Source organism: Microtus pennsylvanicus, chromosome 11, assembly GCF_037038515.1.
Source record: "Microtus pennsylvanicus isolate mMicPen1 chromosome 11, mMicPen1.hap1, whole genome shotgun sequence".
NCBI classification, from domain to species: Eukaryota; Metazoa; Chordata; class Mammalia; order Rodentia; family Cricetidae; genus Microtus; species Microtus pennsylvanicus.
Genome location: NC_134589.1, coordinates 24,844,769 through 24,860,050, shown reverse-complemented (window position 1 = coordinate 24,860,050; position 15,282 = coordinate 24,844,769). Strand labels below are relative to the sequence as shown.

The 15,282-nt window shown below is 45.8% G+C and overlaps 1 protein-coding gene across 3 annotated transcripts in view; it reads left to right on the top strand.

Annotated features, from left to right (window-relative positions):
• Positions 1-316: 316 nt before the first annotated feature.
• The window catches only part of Socs7 (suppressor of cytokine signaling 7), a 38,354-nt gene continuing 23,388 nt past the window's right edge, over positions 317-15,282 (top strand). For all 3 annotated transcript variants that reach the window (XM_075990911.1, XM_075990910.1, XM_075990909.1), the window contains exons 1-2: positions 317-1,416; positions 12,383-12,447. In XM_075990911.1, the coding sequence (XP_075847026.1) occupies positions 443-1,416; positions 12,383-12,447 (1,039 nt within the window). In that variant the 5' untranslated portion in view covers positions 317-442. The remainder of the gene's footprint in view (positions 1,417-12,382; positions 12,448-15,282) is intronic.

Below are 15,282 nucleotides of genomic sequence, written 5' to 3'. Positions count from 1 at the left end.
GCTGCGACCCTCTCCCAGGTCCAGACTCGGGTCCCAAGGCCTGCTCCGCTCCACAGGAAAGGGTGGTCAGGGCCTGGGCACCCAGGAAGTGAAAAGGCAGGGGTCGGCGCCGGAGACCAAGGAGGCCACAGACCCAGCAGACGGCCAATAGCAACCAGGGCGGAGAACGACGTCAAGCTCGGCGGAGGGGCACGCTGCGCACCCTGGGGAAGGGGGCGGGACGTAGCCGCCAGGAAGTGACGTCTCGGGGGCGGTCCTCGGCGGCGCGCGGCCTGGGCTCGCGCTGGGCTCCGCGCGCCCCCCGCCCCCTCTATGAGGCAGAGGCCGCGGCGGCCGTTAGCGCTGTCGCTCCGGGGGCCGCGGCGGGCGGGGCTCCGGCGGGGCCCGGCCTAGTCCCCACCCAGCCCGGCTCCCAGCCGCCCGCCCTCCCTCCCTCACCCCGATGCAGGGGGCCGAGCTCCGGGACGGCGAGGCGGCGGCGGCGGCCGCTTCGTACCGGGTCCTGAGCCGCCTCCTCGGCTATGGAGAGGCGGCCCCCGAGCCAGGCCCGCCGCCGCCGCCCCCGGGCCATGGCCCGTCGCCGCCACCCTTCCTCGCGCGGCCCGGCCCGCGGGGTGCCCGGCCGCCGCAGCTGATGGTGTTCCGCAACGTGGGGCGGCCGCCGGAGGAGGAGGACGCGGAGGCGGCCCCGGAGCCGGGATCCTCGGAACTGCTGTGTCCCCGGCACCGCTGTGCACTGGATCCCAAGGCCCTGCCGCCGGGCTTGGCGCTCGAGCGGACCTGGGGTCCGGTGTCTGGACTAGAGGCGCAGCTGGCGGCTTTGGGGCTCGGGCAGCCGGCGGGGCCGGGGGTCAAGACTGCCGGCGGAAGCTGCTGCCCGTGCCCGTGCCCCCCGCAGCCCCCGCCGCCGCAGCCCCAGCCGCCTGCTGCCGCCCCGCAGGCCGGGGAGGACCCCACGGAGACGAGCGACGCGCTGCTGGTTCTGGAAGCCTTGGAATCGGAGGCCGAGAGCCTGGAGACTAACAGCTGTTCAGAAGAGGAGCTCAGCAGCCCGGGCCGTGGAGGAGGAGGAGGGGGTGGCCGGCTTCTGCTGCAATCCCCGGGCCCCGAACTACCCCCGGTGCCCTTCCCGCTGCAGGACTTGGTCCCTCCAGGGCGCCTGAGCCGAGGGGAGCAGCAGCAGCAGCAACCTCCCCCACCGCCGCCGCCTCCCGGGCCCCTCCGGCCCCTCGCGGGCCCTTCTCGAAAGGGCTCCTTCAAAATTCGCCTCAGTCGCCTGTTTCGCACGAAGAGCTGCAACGGCGGCTCGGGCGGTGGGGATGGGATCGGCAAGAGGCCTTCTGGAGATCTGGCAGCTTCAGCTGCGAGCCTGACGGACATGGGAGGCTCTGCGGGCCGGGAGCTGGATGCGGGGAGGTGAGATTGGCTGGTGGGGGGCAGGCGACAAACTTCCATTTCTTGTTTCGTTTCTCTCTTTTCCCTACTGCTAACACAATACTGTCAGTTGTCAAGCTGTGGACTACTGGAGACGGCAGACACTTGGGACTAAAGGTGGTGACATCTCGCATTAGATCAGAGCTAATTGTGGAAACAGCTTTCACTGTTGGAGAGTTCACACTCGGTGACACTTCTCAGTGGGTTAGCATCTCTTGCTAGGACTGATTTATAGAGCCCTGCCTGTCCTGGCCCCACTTTTTAAGACCCCCTCCCCTTTCCGTGTCTGTCTACCATTACTTACACTGCTGGGAGGTTGTTGGAAATGCGTGGCCTTGGGGCCAAAAAGCTAGTGTCAGTCACCTGCCTATTATTATCTTGACCATCTTGCCTCTCTCTGTGCACCTGCCCCCACTCTCTTCACACGCCTATGCGTGCAAAATGGCCTGGGGAACCTGGCCAGCAATTAGCTGGGCATCTCCTTTCTTAATATATTCCTGGCTATTTCTTGATATTTGCTATCTAAAGCGTGTGTGCTGACCACGTTCCGAGAATAGCGCTATGCTTGCTCTCTCACTTTCACACAGATGTTGAGAATTCTTAGTGAGGAATACACATTGAATTCTAGGACAGTTAATGACAATTCTAAACTTAGACGCTGAGTTTTTCCCCCTGAATTTCTAGAAAGTGATGGACTTTTGACATAAGGGCAGAGTTCTGTAGTGTCAGTTTAGGAAGCTGTCTGCGCTGACAGCCACTAGTGAGCCTTACTTGTGGTACAACTGTGGTGGTGAGTTCCCGATCTGACTCCTCTTAGACTTGAATTGGTGGCTTTTGTTTTGAGATGAGGTTTTATTATGTTGATCAGGCTTTCTTTGAATCCACTATGTAGCCCAGACTGGTCTAGATCTCTTGGTCTTCCTATCTCGTCCTGCTGAGTCCTGAGTCAGCCTATCCAGTGCCAGAATTATAGGCCTATTGCCACCATGCCTGGCTGGAATTAGTCTTGCTGTGGTTTATATGATGTATTCTTGAAACGTACTGACAGTGACAAACCAAAGCCAAAAAGCAGACAAATCGATAACTTTGCTGAGAACTAGAATCTCCTGGGGATAGGGGTGAAAGATAAGTAGATCTGGGGCTCAATTAGCAATTTTTTAAATTTATTTTTATTTTATGTGCATTGGTGTTTTGCCTGCATCTATGTCTGTGTGAGGCTGTCGGGTCCCCTGGAGTTACAGTTGTGAGCTGCTGTGTGGGTGCTGGGGATTGAACCCGAGTCCCTCAGAAGAGCAGCCAGTGCTCTAACTGCTGAGCTACCTCCAACCCCTACTATTTGAAGTTTTTAATGCTCCCCAATTGATTGTGGATACAAACCACTCATTCTTGGATGTGGAATTCTGAAGGGAACTTGAATACTCCAAGATAAAAGGTGTAAGTTCCATTCGGCCATGTTGCCCTTTATGAATAGCTGTGCCATGCACAAAACCCAAATTCCTGGTATCCTTGGTTGTACCCCAGTGTGGTGTGTTGTCCCTTTAGATAGGGCTTGTCCTTTTTTTTGAACTCTTTCTGAGAGCTCAAGTCTTGAAAAGTGTTGTTGGAACAGTCCCCCCAAGCCCCTCAATGGTAGGTTTCTGTATTTGATGCTCCACTTACCAATACGGGTGAAATTTGCATCAGCTGAGGGTGGACGGCAAGATTGAAGCTGTGGGTAATGACAGGATGGATTGCTAATTTTCTTGTGGTTTGTCTTGCCTTTGTTCCACATTGACCAGGACTTGGTCTAAGATTCCTGAGACGCTGAGTATGAGGTGTTGCGTGAAATTAGCTGCTACGTCTAATAGATTAGGAAGTGGTAAAGGCATACAACATTGTACGGATTTTTGCCTTTGGAAGCAGAATTTAATGGTCATTGGCTGCTCTATCACCAACCCTCACACTAAGCACAATACAAATTTCTGCTGCAGAGCAAATTAGGCTGTACCTCTGCAAAGAAGCTTAGTTCAGGGCACTGGAGAAATAACATTTTTTGGTCCAAGAGCTTTTTCTGATGAATTGGAGAAGAGCTAGGTATTTGTGTGTAAACATTTGGTTGACTGCTATTTGGAGGCAGCATGTTGTATAGAGAATTGGGACAGTCTGGGTTCCATTTGGAACTTCAACATTAGCTGTGAGATGGAGGGCAGATTTATCATTTTCATCCTTACCTTTTTCATCTGTGAAATGGGACCGCTGTGAATTGTTCGTGTCCTTATAGGAATAGAAGGAAGATGAGAAACTGGATGGGATATTTTGTGCTTTTTGGAAGAGAAGTGATAAGATTGAATTGGTACATTTTTTTTTCCTGTGCTAAGCTTTGGTGCTGCTTGCTAGCTTTTCCATGTGTGTTATGTGCCAGTCGTCCTGGCAGCCTCGAGACTGTGAGAACCTTAGTAAGTCTGGCTAGGGTGCTTGTGATTTCTGTGGTCTGCGTCTCCTAAGCAAGCCCTCCCTTGTTGGGAAGAACAGTAGCTTGAATTTTCACTTGTTCTCCTGTTTTAAATGGTAATAGCTGAAGTACTGAGAAATGTCAGTCCTTTGCCAGAGTTATGAGGCTTCCACATCATTGTTGGTTGAAGTTAATTATGGGCCTCTGCTGGCTTTGCTATGTAATTTGGGGCATTTAATGGTAACCTCTAGGCATAATTCTCTTTCCTCTTGTCAACATCTACCTTTGCCATCTACATGTTTCCCACAGCTATCGCTTTCGATGAGAAGGTATTTCCTAGCAATCATTTTTATAAAGCTTAGCAGTCTGCATGCTCTGTTGGTGAACAACTCGGCTTTTTTCACATACTTTGAATTTGCTTAAGTGGACCTGCCCAGATTATACCAAGTCTGAAGAGAATGGGGAGATGATGGCTTAGAAGTTGAGAAACTTGCTGACCTTGCAGAAGACTGGAGTTTGGCTCCTATACACCTGGGTTGGGTAGCTCTGAACACCTGTAACACCAGCTGTAGGGCATTCAGTGCCCTCTTTTGATCTCAGCAGGCACATGTACACATGCCTGCATTTACATGCACACACATGTAAAAGCTATAAATCTTGGGCTGGAGAGATAGCTCAGTGGTTAAGAGCTCTGACTGCTCTTCCAGAGGTCCTGAGTTCAATTCCCAGCAACCACATGGTGGCTCACATCCATCTGTAATGAGATCTGGCGCCCTCTTCTGGCATGCGGGCATATATGGAGGCAGAATGTTGTATACATAATAAATAAAATCTTTTTTTAAAAAAGCTATAAAAAAAAAGCTTTAAAAATAAAGAGAAGTATGAGGGTCAGCAAGATAGCTCAGCAGGTAAAGGTGTTTGCTGCCAGGCCTGATGTCTTGATTTTGAGCCAATCTCTGGGACCTACGTGGTTGAAGGAGAGCTGACTCTCATAAGTTGTCCTCTGACTTCCACATGCCTGCTGTGGCACATATGTACCCACTCCAGACCTCTTTTTTTTTTTTTAAAGATTTATTTATTTATTACATATACAGCATTCCTTCTATGTATGCTTGTATGCCAGAAGAGGGCACCAGATCTCATTACAGATGGTTGTGAGCCACCATGTGGTTGCTGGGAATTGAACTCAGTACCTCTGGAAGAGCAGTCAGTGCTCTTAACCTCTGAGCCATCTCTCCAGCCCCCCACTCCAGACCTCTTAAATCAATGCAGCTGGGCATGGTGGCACTTGCCTATAATCCCATCACCCAGGAGGTAGAGGTGAGCAGATCTCTGAGTTTGAGGCCAGCCTGGTCTACATAACAAGTCACAGGTCAGCCAGAGCTATATAAGAAGACTCTGTCTCTTTTTAAAAGATTTTTTTCAATTAAATAAAATAATAATCATAATAAAATAGTATGAGTTAGCTTTGAGAATTCTTTAAAGTAAGATTGAGCCTGCCAACTAATCAGGTTTTTGTTCTGAGGAGCTGGGCTAGGCCTTATACCACACATATGTCAGAATTCAGAGAGCTGGGCTTCATGCCTATGGGCCTTGGTATAATATAGGACTTTGCTATTTCAGGAAAAGCAGTGGAGTTCCCTTGTCTGTTTCACATATGTTGAGCTAATTGTCTTCCTTCAGATTTTGTGGAATAAAACCAAACCAAAACAACAAAAAAAAAAAACCCTCATCTCTGCCCTGTTTGAATCATCAGATAGTAACGCTTAGTTGGGAACAGGTACCTTGTTCTCAATATTGTGTACTGAGCTGAACAGTTGAGGCTCTTCCTGGCAGTCTTTATGGTTGTGTAGTGGAGAAATGGAGAGCAGTTCTCTAGTGATTTTTGATTTGTTTCGGGGAGAAGGTGCAGTTCTGGATGGAGAGGCTTCTTTGGCATAAGTTTGGGGCCCTGCTGTCATGGGTAGACTTGGCCAACATCAGAAACTTATTGTTTCTTTGGGTCTTGAGATCCAGGGGGAAGGGGTGTATTTTGCTGTTGTTGTTTTTCTTTATTCTTACTTTGGATTTTATTAAATAAGATTTTTTAAAAATGTGTATGTATGTATGTGCACATATATGTAGGTGCCCAGTGAGGTCAGAAGAGGACATTGGATGCCATCTGTCTGGTGGTGTTACAGGCAGTTGTGAGCTGCCCTGCTTGGGTGCTGGGAACTAAACCTCTTCCAGGTTCTTTGGAAGAGCAGCAAGCAACAGCTGATCACCCTTTCCACACACACACCTGTTTGAGAAAGTCTCACAATGCAGTCTGGCCTGGTCTTGAACTCACCATGTAGCCCAGCCTGGCTTCCAATTTGAGCTGGTTTTCCTGTCTCAGCCTCCTGAGCTCTGGGATTATAGATGTATACCATTATGCCAGGCCTCATATAACCCAAGATGACTTCAGACCACTGTGTGTGTGCTTAAGGCGAGTCTTGATCTGATTCTCCTGTTTCCATCTCCTGTGTGCTGGAATCACAGCTGTGTGTTTACCGTAACAGTCAGGCTCAAAGGGGCCATTTTTAATGATGACATGACATGCCGAGAGCAAGGCAGTGGTGTGATGTGGTGAGCTATGTTTGGGTTTTTGTTTCATACTCTGTTGACCTTTTAATCTATCTTTTTTTTTTTTTTTGGTTTTTCGAGACAGGGTTTCTCTGTGGCTTTGGAGCCTGTCCTGGAACTAGCTCTTGTAGACCAGGCTGGTCTCGAACTCACAGAGATCCACCTGCCTCTGCCTCCCAAGTGCTGGGATTAAAGGCGTGCGCCACCACCGCCCGGCTTAAACTATCTTTTTAAAACTGCTTATGGTTGTCAGCTCTCTCAGAATAAGCTCTCTGGCTTTAAAATTTTTGTCTGTCCACTTGAGACTTGTGCCTTTAATATTCTCCTTGCCAACATCATTCCTGAGTCTTTTAGGCTTTAGACTATGCCCCTTATGCCCCTTAGCTTATCCCTAGATAAGTTCCCTCCTAGAAGTTCCCTCCATCGGTTTTTCAGTTCGTTTACGAGAGTTTTGGATCTGACCTTGCTGCACAGATGTCTGTGTATTGGAACTAAAAATGAACACATGGTTTTTGTGCCTGTAGCACACGAACAGACACACTGGCTTATGACGTGTTGGAAATGGCACAGGCTGCCTCTCTTGGCACTGAGTGATTAGCAGGGGCAGAGGTGTGTTGGAGCTACACAAACTAGTGTTTGGGCATCCTAGTTTAGAAGGTGCTTTAGGAAAGGGTACTTGTAAGAGGATAAAGGGATTTATGGACAGGAGTGGTAGACATGATTCATTGTTGGATTTTAGGTTCCTAGGAATTTGAAAACTGGCCAATGATTATTACATCTCTGTGCTATTGTCCTGTTTAGTCTAGCACTTCTGATTCCTTTTATCTCATTAATCTGTTGCAATGTAGATGATTTGCAGAATGGAAATGGACAGAAACTTCCCTCACCTACAATTTAGGCAATTACTTTCCTGACTCAGAGGACAGCAGGTCCCCAAAAGACCTTTGCCTAAAGCCATTTGTCCATCACTTGAGTCATGACCTACCAAATCCTTCTCCAATGAGTCTGTTCTAAGGTGCAAGTGGCCCTCTGGCAAAGTTAAAAGTACTTAATTTTATACCCCAGTGTTTTTCAAGGTGATGTGGGAAGGTATGATAACCATGAATGTAGTATGGAGGGTTAATTTGAAATTTTATTTGGGCTGGGGATGTAGCTCAATTGGTAGAGCCTTTGTCTAGTATATTCAAAGTCTTGGCTTGGATTCCCAGCACTGCAGAATATGTTTATTTGGAGGCCTGGGATGTATGTAGCTTAGTTGGTAGTGTATTTGCCTTTAATGAATGAAGCCTTGAGTTCAGTCCCCAGAAATGCATAACTTGGGCATGCTATACCTCATAAACAGTGTATGGTGGAACATGAGGAGGTAGAGGCAGAGGGTCAGAAGTTCAGGGTCATCCTCATTTACATATCAGATTCAGGGTCAACATGTGAACCCTGTCCAAAAAAGAATATCCCCCCCCCCCCCGAGACAGGGTTTCTCTGTGTTTTGGAGCCTGTCCTGGGACTAGCTCTTGTAGACCAGGCTGGCTTTGAACTCACAGAGATCCGCCTGCCTCTGCCTCCCGAGTGCTGGGATTAAAGGTGTGCGCCACCACCGCCTGGCCAAAAAAGAAAAATTTATCTGGTAGTATTGTCGCTTTCCAAACACTATCTTATCGTATTAGAAATGGGCTTTTATCATCCCAGATATTTACTATATGTAAAAGGTGAGATAGAAAATATATATACTGGGCTGGAGAGATGGCTCAGAGGTTAAGAGCATTGCCTGCTCTTCCAAAGGTCCTGAGTTCAATTCCCAGCAACCACATGGTGGCTCACAACCATCTGTAATGGGGTCTGGTGCCCTCTTCTGGCTTCAGGCATACACACAGACAGAATATTGTATACATAATAAATAAATAAATATTTTTTTAAAAAAAGAAAGAAAAGAAAATATATATACTAAAGTAATAAATACATACCCAGGTACTCATTAAGCTTAGCAAATAGGTATAGTGTTATCCATACTTTATCTAGACTCAAGTGTTGCTCTCCTCATTATGTTTACCACAACCCCCCAAGGTCACAGCCATCCTCATTTTTGTGTTTAATCATTTCTTTGTTTTTTTAGTCATCTAGATTGACCTTTTCATTAGTCTGCCATCAGAATGCTCACATGGTCCTTGAGATAGAAAATGGGTTTTTAGCTCGGCAGAAAGAAGGAAGCACACATATTTATTATTAGCCTTTCAGACTCTTAGACCTTTTACCTTTTAGTTTCAAGCCACAAAGTACCCTTCTTTGCCAGGAAAAACCATCTAGCGCTCTCAGATGGCTCTGCTTAGGTTTAAATTCAGATTTTTTTTTCTAGATCCTAGAAACTATGATTTTTCTTCTTTAAAATGTCGGGGGTGGGGGAGAAGATGAGCTGAAGTGAGAAGGCCTCCGCAAGACGTGTGCTTTTGGGTACTGCCGTTCTTGAGAACTTGGCACTAAAGAGACTCGTCCCCAGCATGGGCAGATGGCAGAGGGATGCAGCTTCCTTTGAAAAGAGGCAAACTGCCAAATGGCTGAGGTGTGAACCTTTTGAAAGGCCAGTGCTTTGGGTTTCTACTTGCTGAGTTTAATGTTTTACCCACAAGTCACCAAAGAAGAGTCAGCTTGGAAGCTGCCCAGCTGCTTTAAGTTCATGTCCAGTGGAATTCACCTTCCATTCTAGTCTTTTGGGTTGCTGGCACTAAGCAGTAGTCATGAGCAACTTTTATAAACGGAAACCATGTGTGGTTGTATCTTGTTTTTATGTGGCCTTGTCCCCTGTGTGGGCTGTCGATGTATTCAAGTGTGGATTATTAGACCTCTTAGAAGGAACCTGCATATGTTTTATCTCTTTCTTTCCTTGAGACAGGGTCTGTGTAGCCCTGGCTGGCCCTGGAACGCACTGTACAGATCAGGCCAGCTTGAACTCACAGAGACTGTCTCTGCCTCCCAAGTGCTGGGACTAAAGGTGTGCTAAAAGTGTGGGCCTTTTTTGTTTTTTAAGCTATGGTCTTGTTACATAGCCTAAACCCTTGGGCTTCCGTCAGTCCTGCTTCTGCTTCTCAAGTGGGGCTATTAAGTAGTTCTCAGCTCTTTCTGACTAAAGTCTTCATGGTCTGCTTTTGAAATTCTGTTGAGTTTTGAGAAGCTCGGGCATCTATATTAAAACATGAAAGCAGAACTGAGCAGTGATGGCGCATGCCTTTAATCCCAGAGCTTGGGAGGCAGAGCCAGGCTGATCTCTGTGTGTTTGAGGTCAGCCTAGTCTACACAGAGAGATCCTGTCTCAAAAAAACATAAAACAAACAAAAAAATATAAAAACAGGAGTGGGAGAGGTGGCTTAGCAATTAAGAGCATGTGTTACTCTTGCAGAGGACCTGAGTTCATTTCCCAGCATCCACATCAGATTGATCACAACCACCTATAACTCTAGCTCCAGGGGATTTGACACCTCTGACCTTCGATGGCACCTGTATTTACAGCTGTAAACACACGGGCACACATATACATAATTAAAATGAATAAAAAAATCTAAAAAGTTGAGACAAAAATCCAAAGCTGTGCGTACTGGCATATACTTATAGATCCAACCTTTGAGAGGTAAAGGCAGAGGAATCATGAGTTCAAGCTCATCCTCACCTACTTAGTGAGTTAGAATCTAGTCTGGGCTACATGAGATTGTATTTTAAATAAAACAATGAAGCATAAACATGTATTTCACTTTTTGTTTTGAGACTGAAGCGATGGCTCAAGGGTTAAGAACACTTACAGTTGTTCCAAAGCACCAAGCTCAGTTGCCAGCATCTAGAGTAACTCACAGGAGCCTAAAAACCCCTTTTCCAGGGGTTCCTTATCCTCTTCTGGCCTCAGTGGCTACCTATATACATGTGGCAGACAAACACACTCACGCATATAAAGAAAAACAAGCACGCATTTTTAAAAAACATGCTTTTTTGGGGAAGGCAGATGGTACATGATAGGCAGGTGCTTTACCAACTGCACCTTGGACCCTGAAAACAAATAAGCTTTTTGTTTTGTTTTTGATGGTCTTGAAACTCGCTTTGTAGACCAGGCTGGCCTCAAACTCACAGAGATCTGCCTGCCTCTGCCTCCCAAGTGCTGGAATTAAAGGAATGTACCATCAGCACCCTTGAAAAATAATTTTTGGTGACTGGAGAGATGGCTCAGAGGTTAAGAACACTGGCTCCTCTTCCAGAGGTTCTGAGTTCAAAGCCTAGCAACCACAGGGTGGCTCGCAACCATCTGTAATGAGATCTGGCGCCCTCTTCTAGTGTGCAGGCAGAACATTGTATGCTAAATAAATAAAATCTTTTTTTAAAAAATATTTATTTATTTATTTGTTATGTATACAATAGTCTATCTGTATGTATGCCTGCAGGCCAGAAGAGAGCACCAGATCCTATTACAGATAGTTGTGAGCCACCATGTGGTTGCTGGGAATTGAACTCAGGACCTTTGGAAGAGCAGGCAATGCTCTTAACCACTGAGCCATCTCTCCAGCCCAATAAATAAAATCTTAAAAAAAAAAAAGAAAACATAATTTAAAATAGAATTTCATTTTAAATTTTATTCTGCTGTAATAAAGCATTTGGTTTATATTTCAGAACATCTGGAATGCAGACTTTCAGTGATTGAAATACTTGTGTGTTTACTTCTCTCCTTTATTCTCTGTGTGCTTTCTTACTCTATTGGTGCAGTTGAGAGTTAAAAAGAATTTACGCCAGGTAATGGTGGCACAGGCCTTTAATCCCAAAACTCGGGAGGTAGAGGCAGGCAAATCTCTGAATTTGAGGCTAGTACTGGTCTACAAGAGCTAGTTCCAGCACAGCTAGGGCTGTTACACAGAGAAATCTTGTCTCGAAAAAAAAAACAAAACAAAAAAAAACCAAACTTTCCATTTAATCCGTTGTATCACAGTGTGTCTTGGAGGTGAGTCAGCGATGATACCTGGAGTCAGGCATTGTGAGGCTCCAAGTATAATGTCTAGTGTCAATTCCAGGATGGGATTTAGACTTTATCAGAACTTATCTCTCACCCTTCATAAGCTTGTAGCCTATTCATATCACCTCAGTAAAATCTTTATCATCTTGAGATAAATGAAAAAAATGTTTTTCAGTTGACACATTTCTGGCTGGAACATCTGTGTTGGCATCTCTTGTTCTTTATTGTTTGCAGAAAAAGCTACTTGAAGTAGGTATAGTTGTTACTTTGGTGTGTAATCGAAGGTGGTTTCTGGAGAGCATCAAGCAGAGCTGTGTGACTCAGGGAGGGGAGGGTGTACTTGGGTGCAAGCAGAGCCCCTACCCTAAGAATGTCCTGTTAGCCATGGCCTTGGATCATAGCTCTGGGCTGTGGGCAGAGAGGTGCTCATGGCTGACAATGGCAGTGTATCCTTTAGTGCTCTTCTTAGTCCGGGGTATGCTCCCTGGTTCCTTGACTGTTTGGAACCTTCCTCTCTTGAGTCAGGCCCAGAGGGAAAGCTCTTGCTCCAAGTTGGCAGCTGTTCAGGCCTAAAGCCTCTTGGTTGGCTTTCACATAGAAATCAACTCTGCATTCAACTTCCTTCCTTGTGAAATAGTCTTCGTAATTACACTCAAGGTGCTTTATACTTGATGTTCCGGGCATGGAAGGATCCAAAGGGATTGCTATTGCTTTGTAGGCTGGTGAATTCAGTAGCCAAATCTATTCAAGGACTTACCTTAATTTATTTCATTCTCCTTTAAAATGTAGGCTTTATTACAGAAGTGTTGCCAACATGTCTGTAATAAAGGGTTTGCTTTGTATTTCAGGACATCTGGAATCCAGTGTTTTAGTGATTTAAGTGCATATGTGTTCATTTTTCCCCTTTATTCTCTGTGTACTTTCTTACTTCCTAGGAAACCCAGGTTGACAAGAACTCAAAGTGCCTTTTCTCCGGTCTCCTTCAGCCCCTTGTTCACAGGTAAGGATCATATATCTCTATTCTGATAACTGAAAGTGGGGGTGTTCTGAGACCTCTCAGGGAACACTCTTGCAGATGCATCGCTTGAGGAGCTCCAGGCACCTTTCAGACTGTTTGCAATAATTTCCTTCATTCCATGCCCCCTGGGTTTGGGGTGAGGCTGTTTTTATGGCATGCGGAGTGTGCCCTTGATTTCAGATGCTTGACACTTGAAGGTAAAGGCTGCTTCTTGGTAATTGGGTAGCCCTAGCAGTTATGTAGTTCAGGGTCATTACATATAAATTAAAGGCAAGAATTACCAAGATAATAGGCTTACAATGCATAAAAGACTTTCTTGAAGTTATCATTTCTGTCCCAGCTTCCAAGGAAGTTCATAGATTATCTAATAAAAATGACCCGTGAGCATATAGTCTAGTTTAAAGATGAGCCGGGTGGTGGTGGCGTATGCCTTTAATCCTAGCACTCTGAAGGCAGAGGCATGTGGATCTCTGTAGGTGGAGACTGCTTTTTTGTTTTCCGACTGCTTTTTTCCGACTGCTCAGACCCTAATAATCACACAGAAACTATATTAATTAAAACACTGCTTGGCCTATTAGCTCCAACTTCTTATTAACTAACTCTTACATCTTAAATTAACCCATTTTTATTTTATATTTTACCATGAGGCTTGTAGTTTACCGGTAAGGTTTCGGGGTGTCTGTCTCTTTGGGCAGCTATATGGCGTCTCCCTGACTCCGCCTTCTCTCTCTTTACATCTCTCTTTACAAACAAACAGCCTCTCATCTCTCTGTGATTCTAGGCCAGCCTGGTCTACAAGAGCTAGTTCCAGGACAGGCTCCAAAGCTACAGAGAAACCCTGTCTCAAAAAAAAAAAAAAAAAAAAAAAAAAAAGCAAGAGGGCAAAGGAATTGCTTGAGTTTTTGTCTTACCATTGTAATGGTTAGCAGTTCTTGCAGCTGTTAGCAATCTTCATTGTGTCTAATTTAAGTGTGTCCTCTTGCAGCAGGGAACACAGTTGCTGAAGTAAAGAGGCTGTTGAATGTTGTCTTGGTAATGGGGTGCTGCCATGCCATCTCATATTATGGGGGACTTTTCAGAGAGAGACCTTCTGTTCTGTCAGTCAGATGTGAAGCTCCTGGTTGAGTGGAAGCTATAACAGCCTTTTTCATATTGTTTCAAGTCTGAGAGGCCACCTGCCCTACTTGGTTGTGACTGAGAAGCCCTTCAAAAAAATAGTCTTTTGGTTGGATGTGGTAAATCTACCTACTTCTGTAATTCCACCGCATGGGAGGCAGAAGAATAGCCAAGTTTAAGGCCGGTGTGGTCTATGTAGTGAGTTTAGGCCGGTTAGGGCTACATAGTGAGACCCTATCTCAAAAAACAGTAATTAATTAATTAGATTTAAAATGACTTTTTTTTTTTTTTTTTGAGACAGGATTTCCCTGTATAGTCCTCGTAGTCCTGGAACTTGCTCTGTAGACCAGGTTGGCCTTGAACTCACAGGTCTGCCTGCCTCTTGAGTGCTGGAATCAAAGGCGTGCGCGACTAAAATGCCAATCTTTAACTTCTTTGGATATTATAATCACCCTTATAAAGGTGATTAGAAGAATTACAATTTAGAATGGATTTCCCAGCCAGTAGGGTCCCAACTGCATAGGTTCCAGTGAGTTGTTGGAACAAGTGACATCTTGTAGACATCTATTGTAGTGTTCCCATACACAGAATTCTTTATCTTGTTGGCTACCTGTTTTTCTAGTTAATATTTGTTTCCTCCTTAGGACCGCGGACATTCGTAGTTTCAGGTTAAGACAGAAGCCTTAGCACTCTTTTTAAAGACAGGGTTTCTCTGTGTAACCCTTGTTTATTCAGGAATTCTCTCTGTAGACCAGGCTGACCTCGAACTTGCAGAGATCCACCTGCCTCTGTCTCCCAAGTGCTGGGGTTAAAGCTGTGTGGACTTTTATTTCTAAAATGTTTATTTTATATCATGGGTATTTTGTCTACATGTTTGTCTGTGTACCACTTACATGCCTGGTGTATGTGGAGGCTTTTCAGAGGGCATCAGAGACCTTGGAACCTGAGTACAGACAGGTGTGAACTGCTGCTGTTCAAGTGCTAAGAATCCAATCTTGGTCCTATGGAAGAGAGCCAGTGCTCTTAACCCCTGAGCTATCTCTCTAGCCCTGGAATAATAGGATTTAAAAAGAAAAATTTTAAGTTTTTTTTTATTCCTTTTCTGTTTACATTTTATTTATGGATTATGTGCCATATCGTGAATGTAGAGTTCAGAGGACAATTAACAAGAGTCAGTTCTTGTCAGGGCACTGGTGGTGCACACCTTTAATATTAGCACTGGGGCGGGGGCAGAGGCAGGCAGATCTCTTTGAGTTTGGGAACAGTCAGGGCTACATAGAGAAACTCTGTCTTGGCGGAAAAGTCAGTTATTTTCTTCTACCATGTGGAGTTTGGAGGTTGAATTCAGATGAAGAGGTTTGTTAGTAAGTCCCTTTACCTACTGAGCCATTCTGCCACCCCTGTTTTTCTTATTTTATGTATATAAGTTGTTTTGTCTGCATGTATGTGTGTACTGTGTGTGGGCTTGGTGACCGTGGAGAAGGTGCTGAATCCGCTGGTGCTAGAGTTAAGGATGGTTATGAGCCCAAGTGAGTGTGGAGAAGCAGAACTGGGTCCTCTGCAAGAGCAGCCAGCCTTTTAACCTCTGAGCCAGCACACTAACCCGAGAACAACTGAATTCTAAGGCAGTTGATGTTCAGGGTGATTCCAGGCTGGAGAGCATCAAATTCTAAGCTTTGGAGCCCTCAGCCCTCAGTCCTC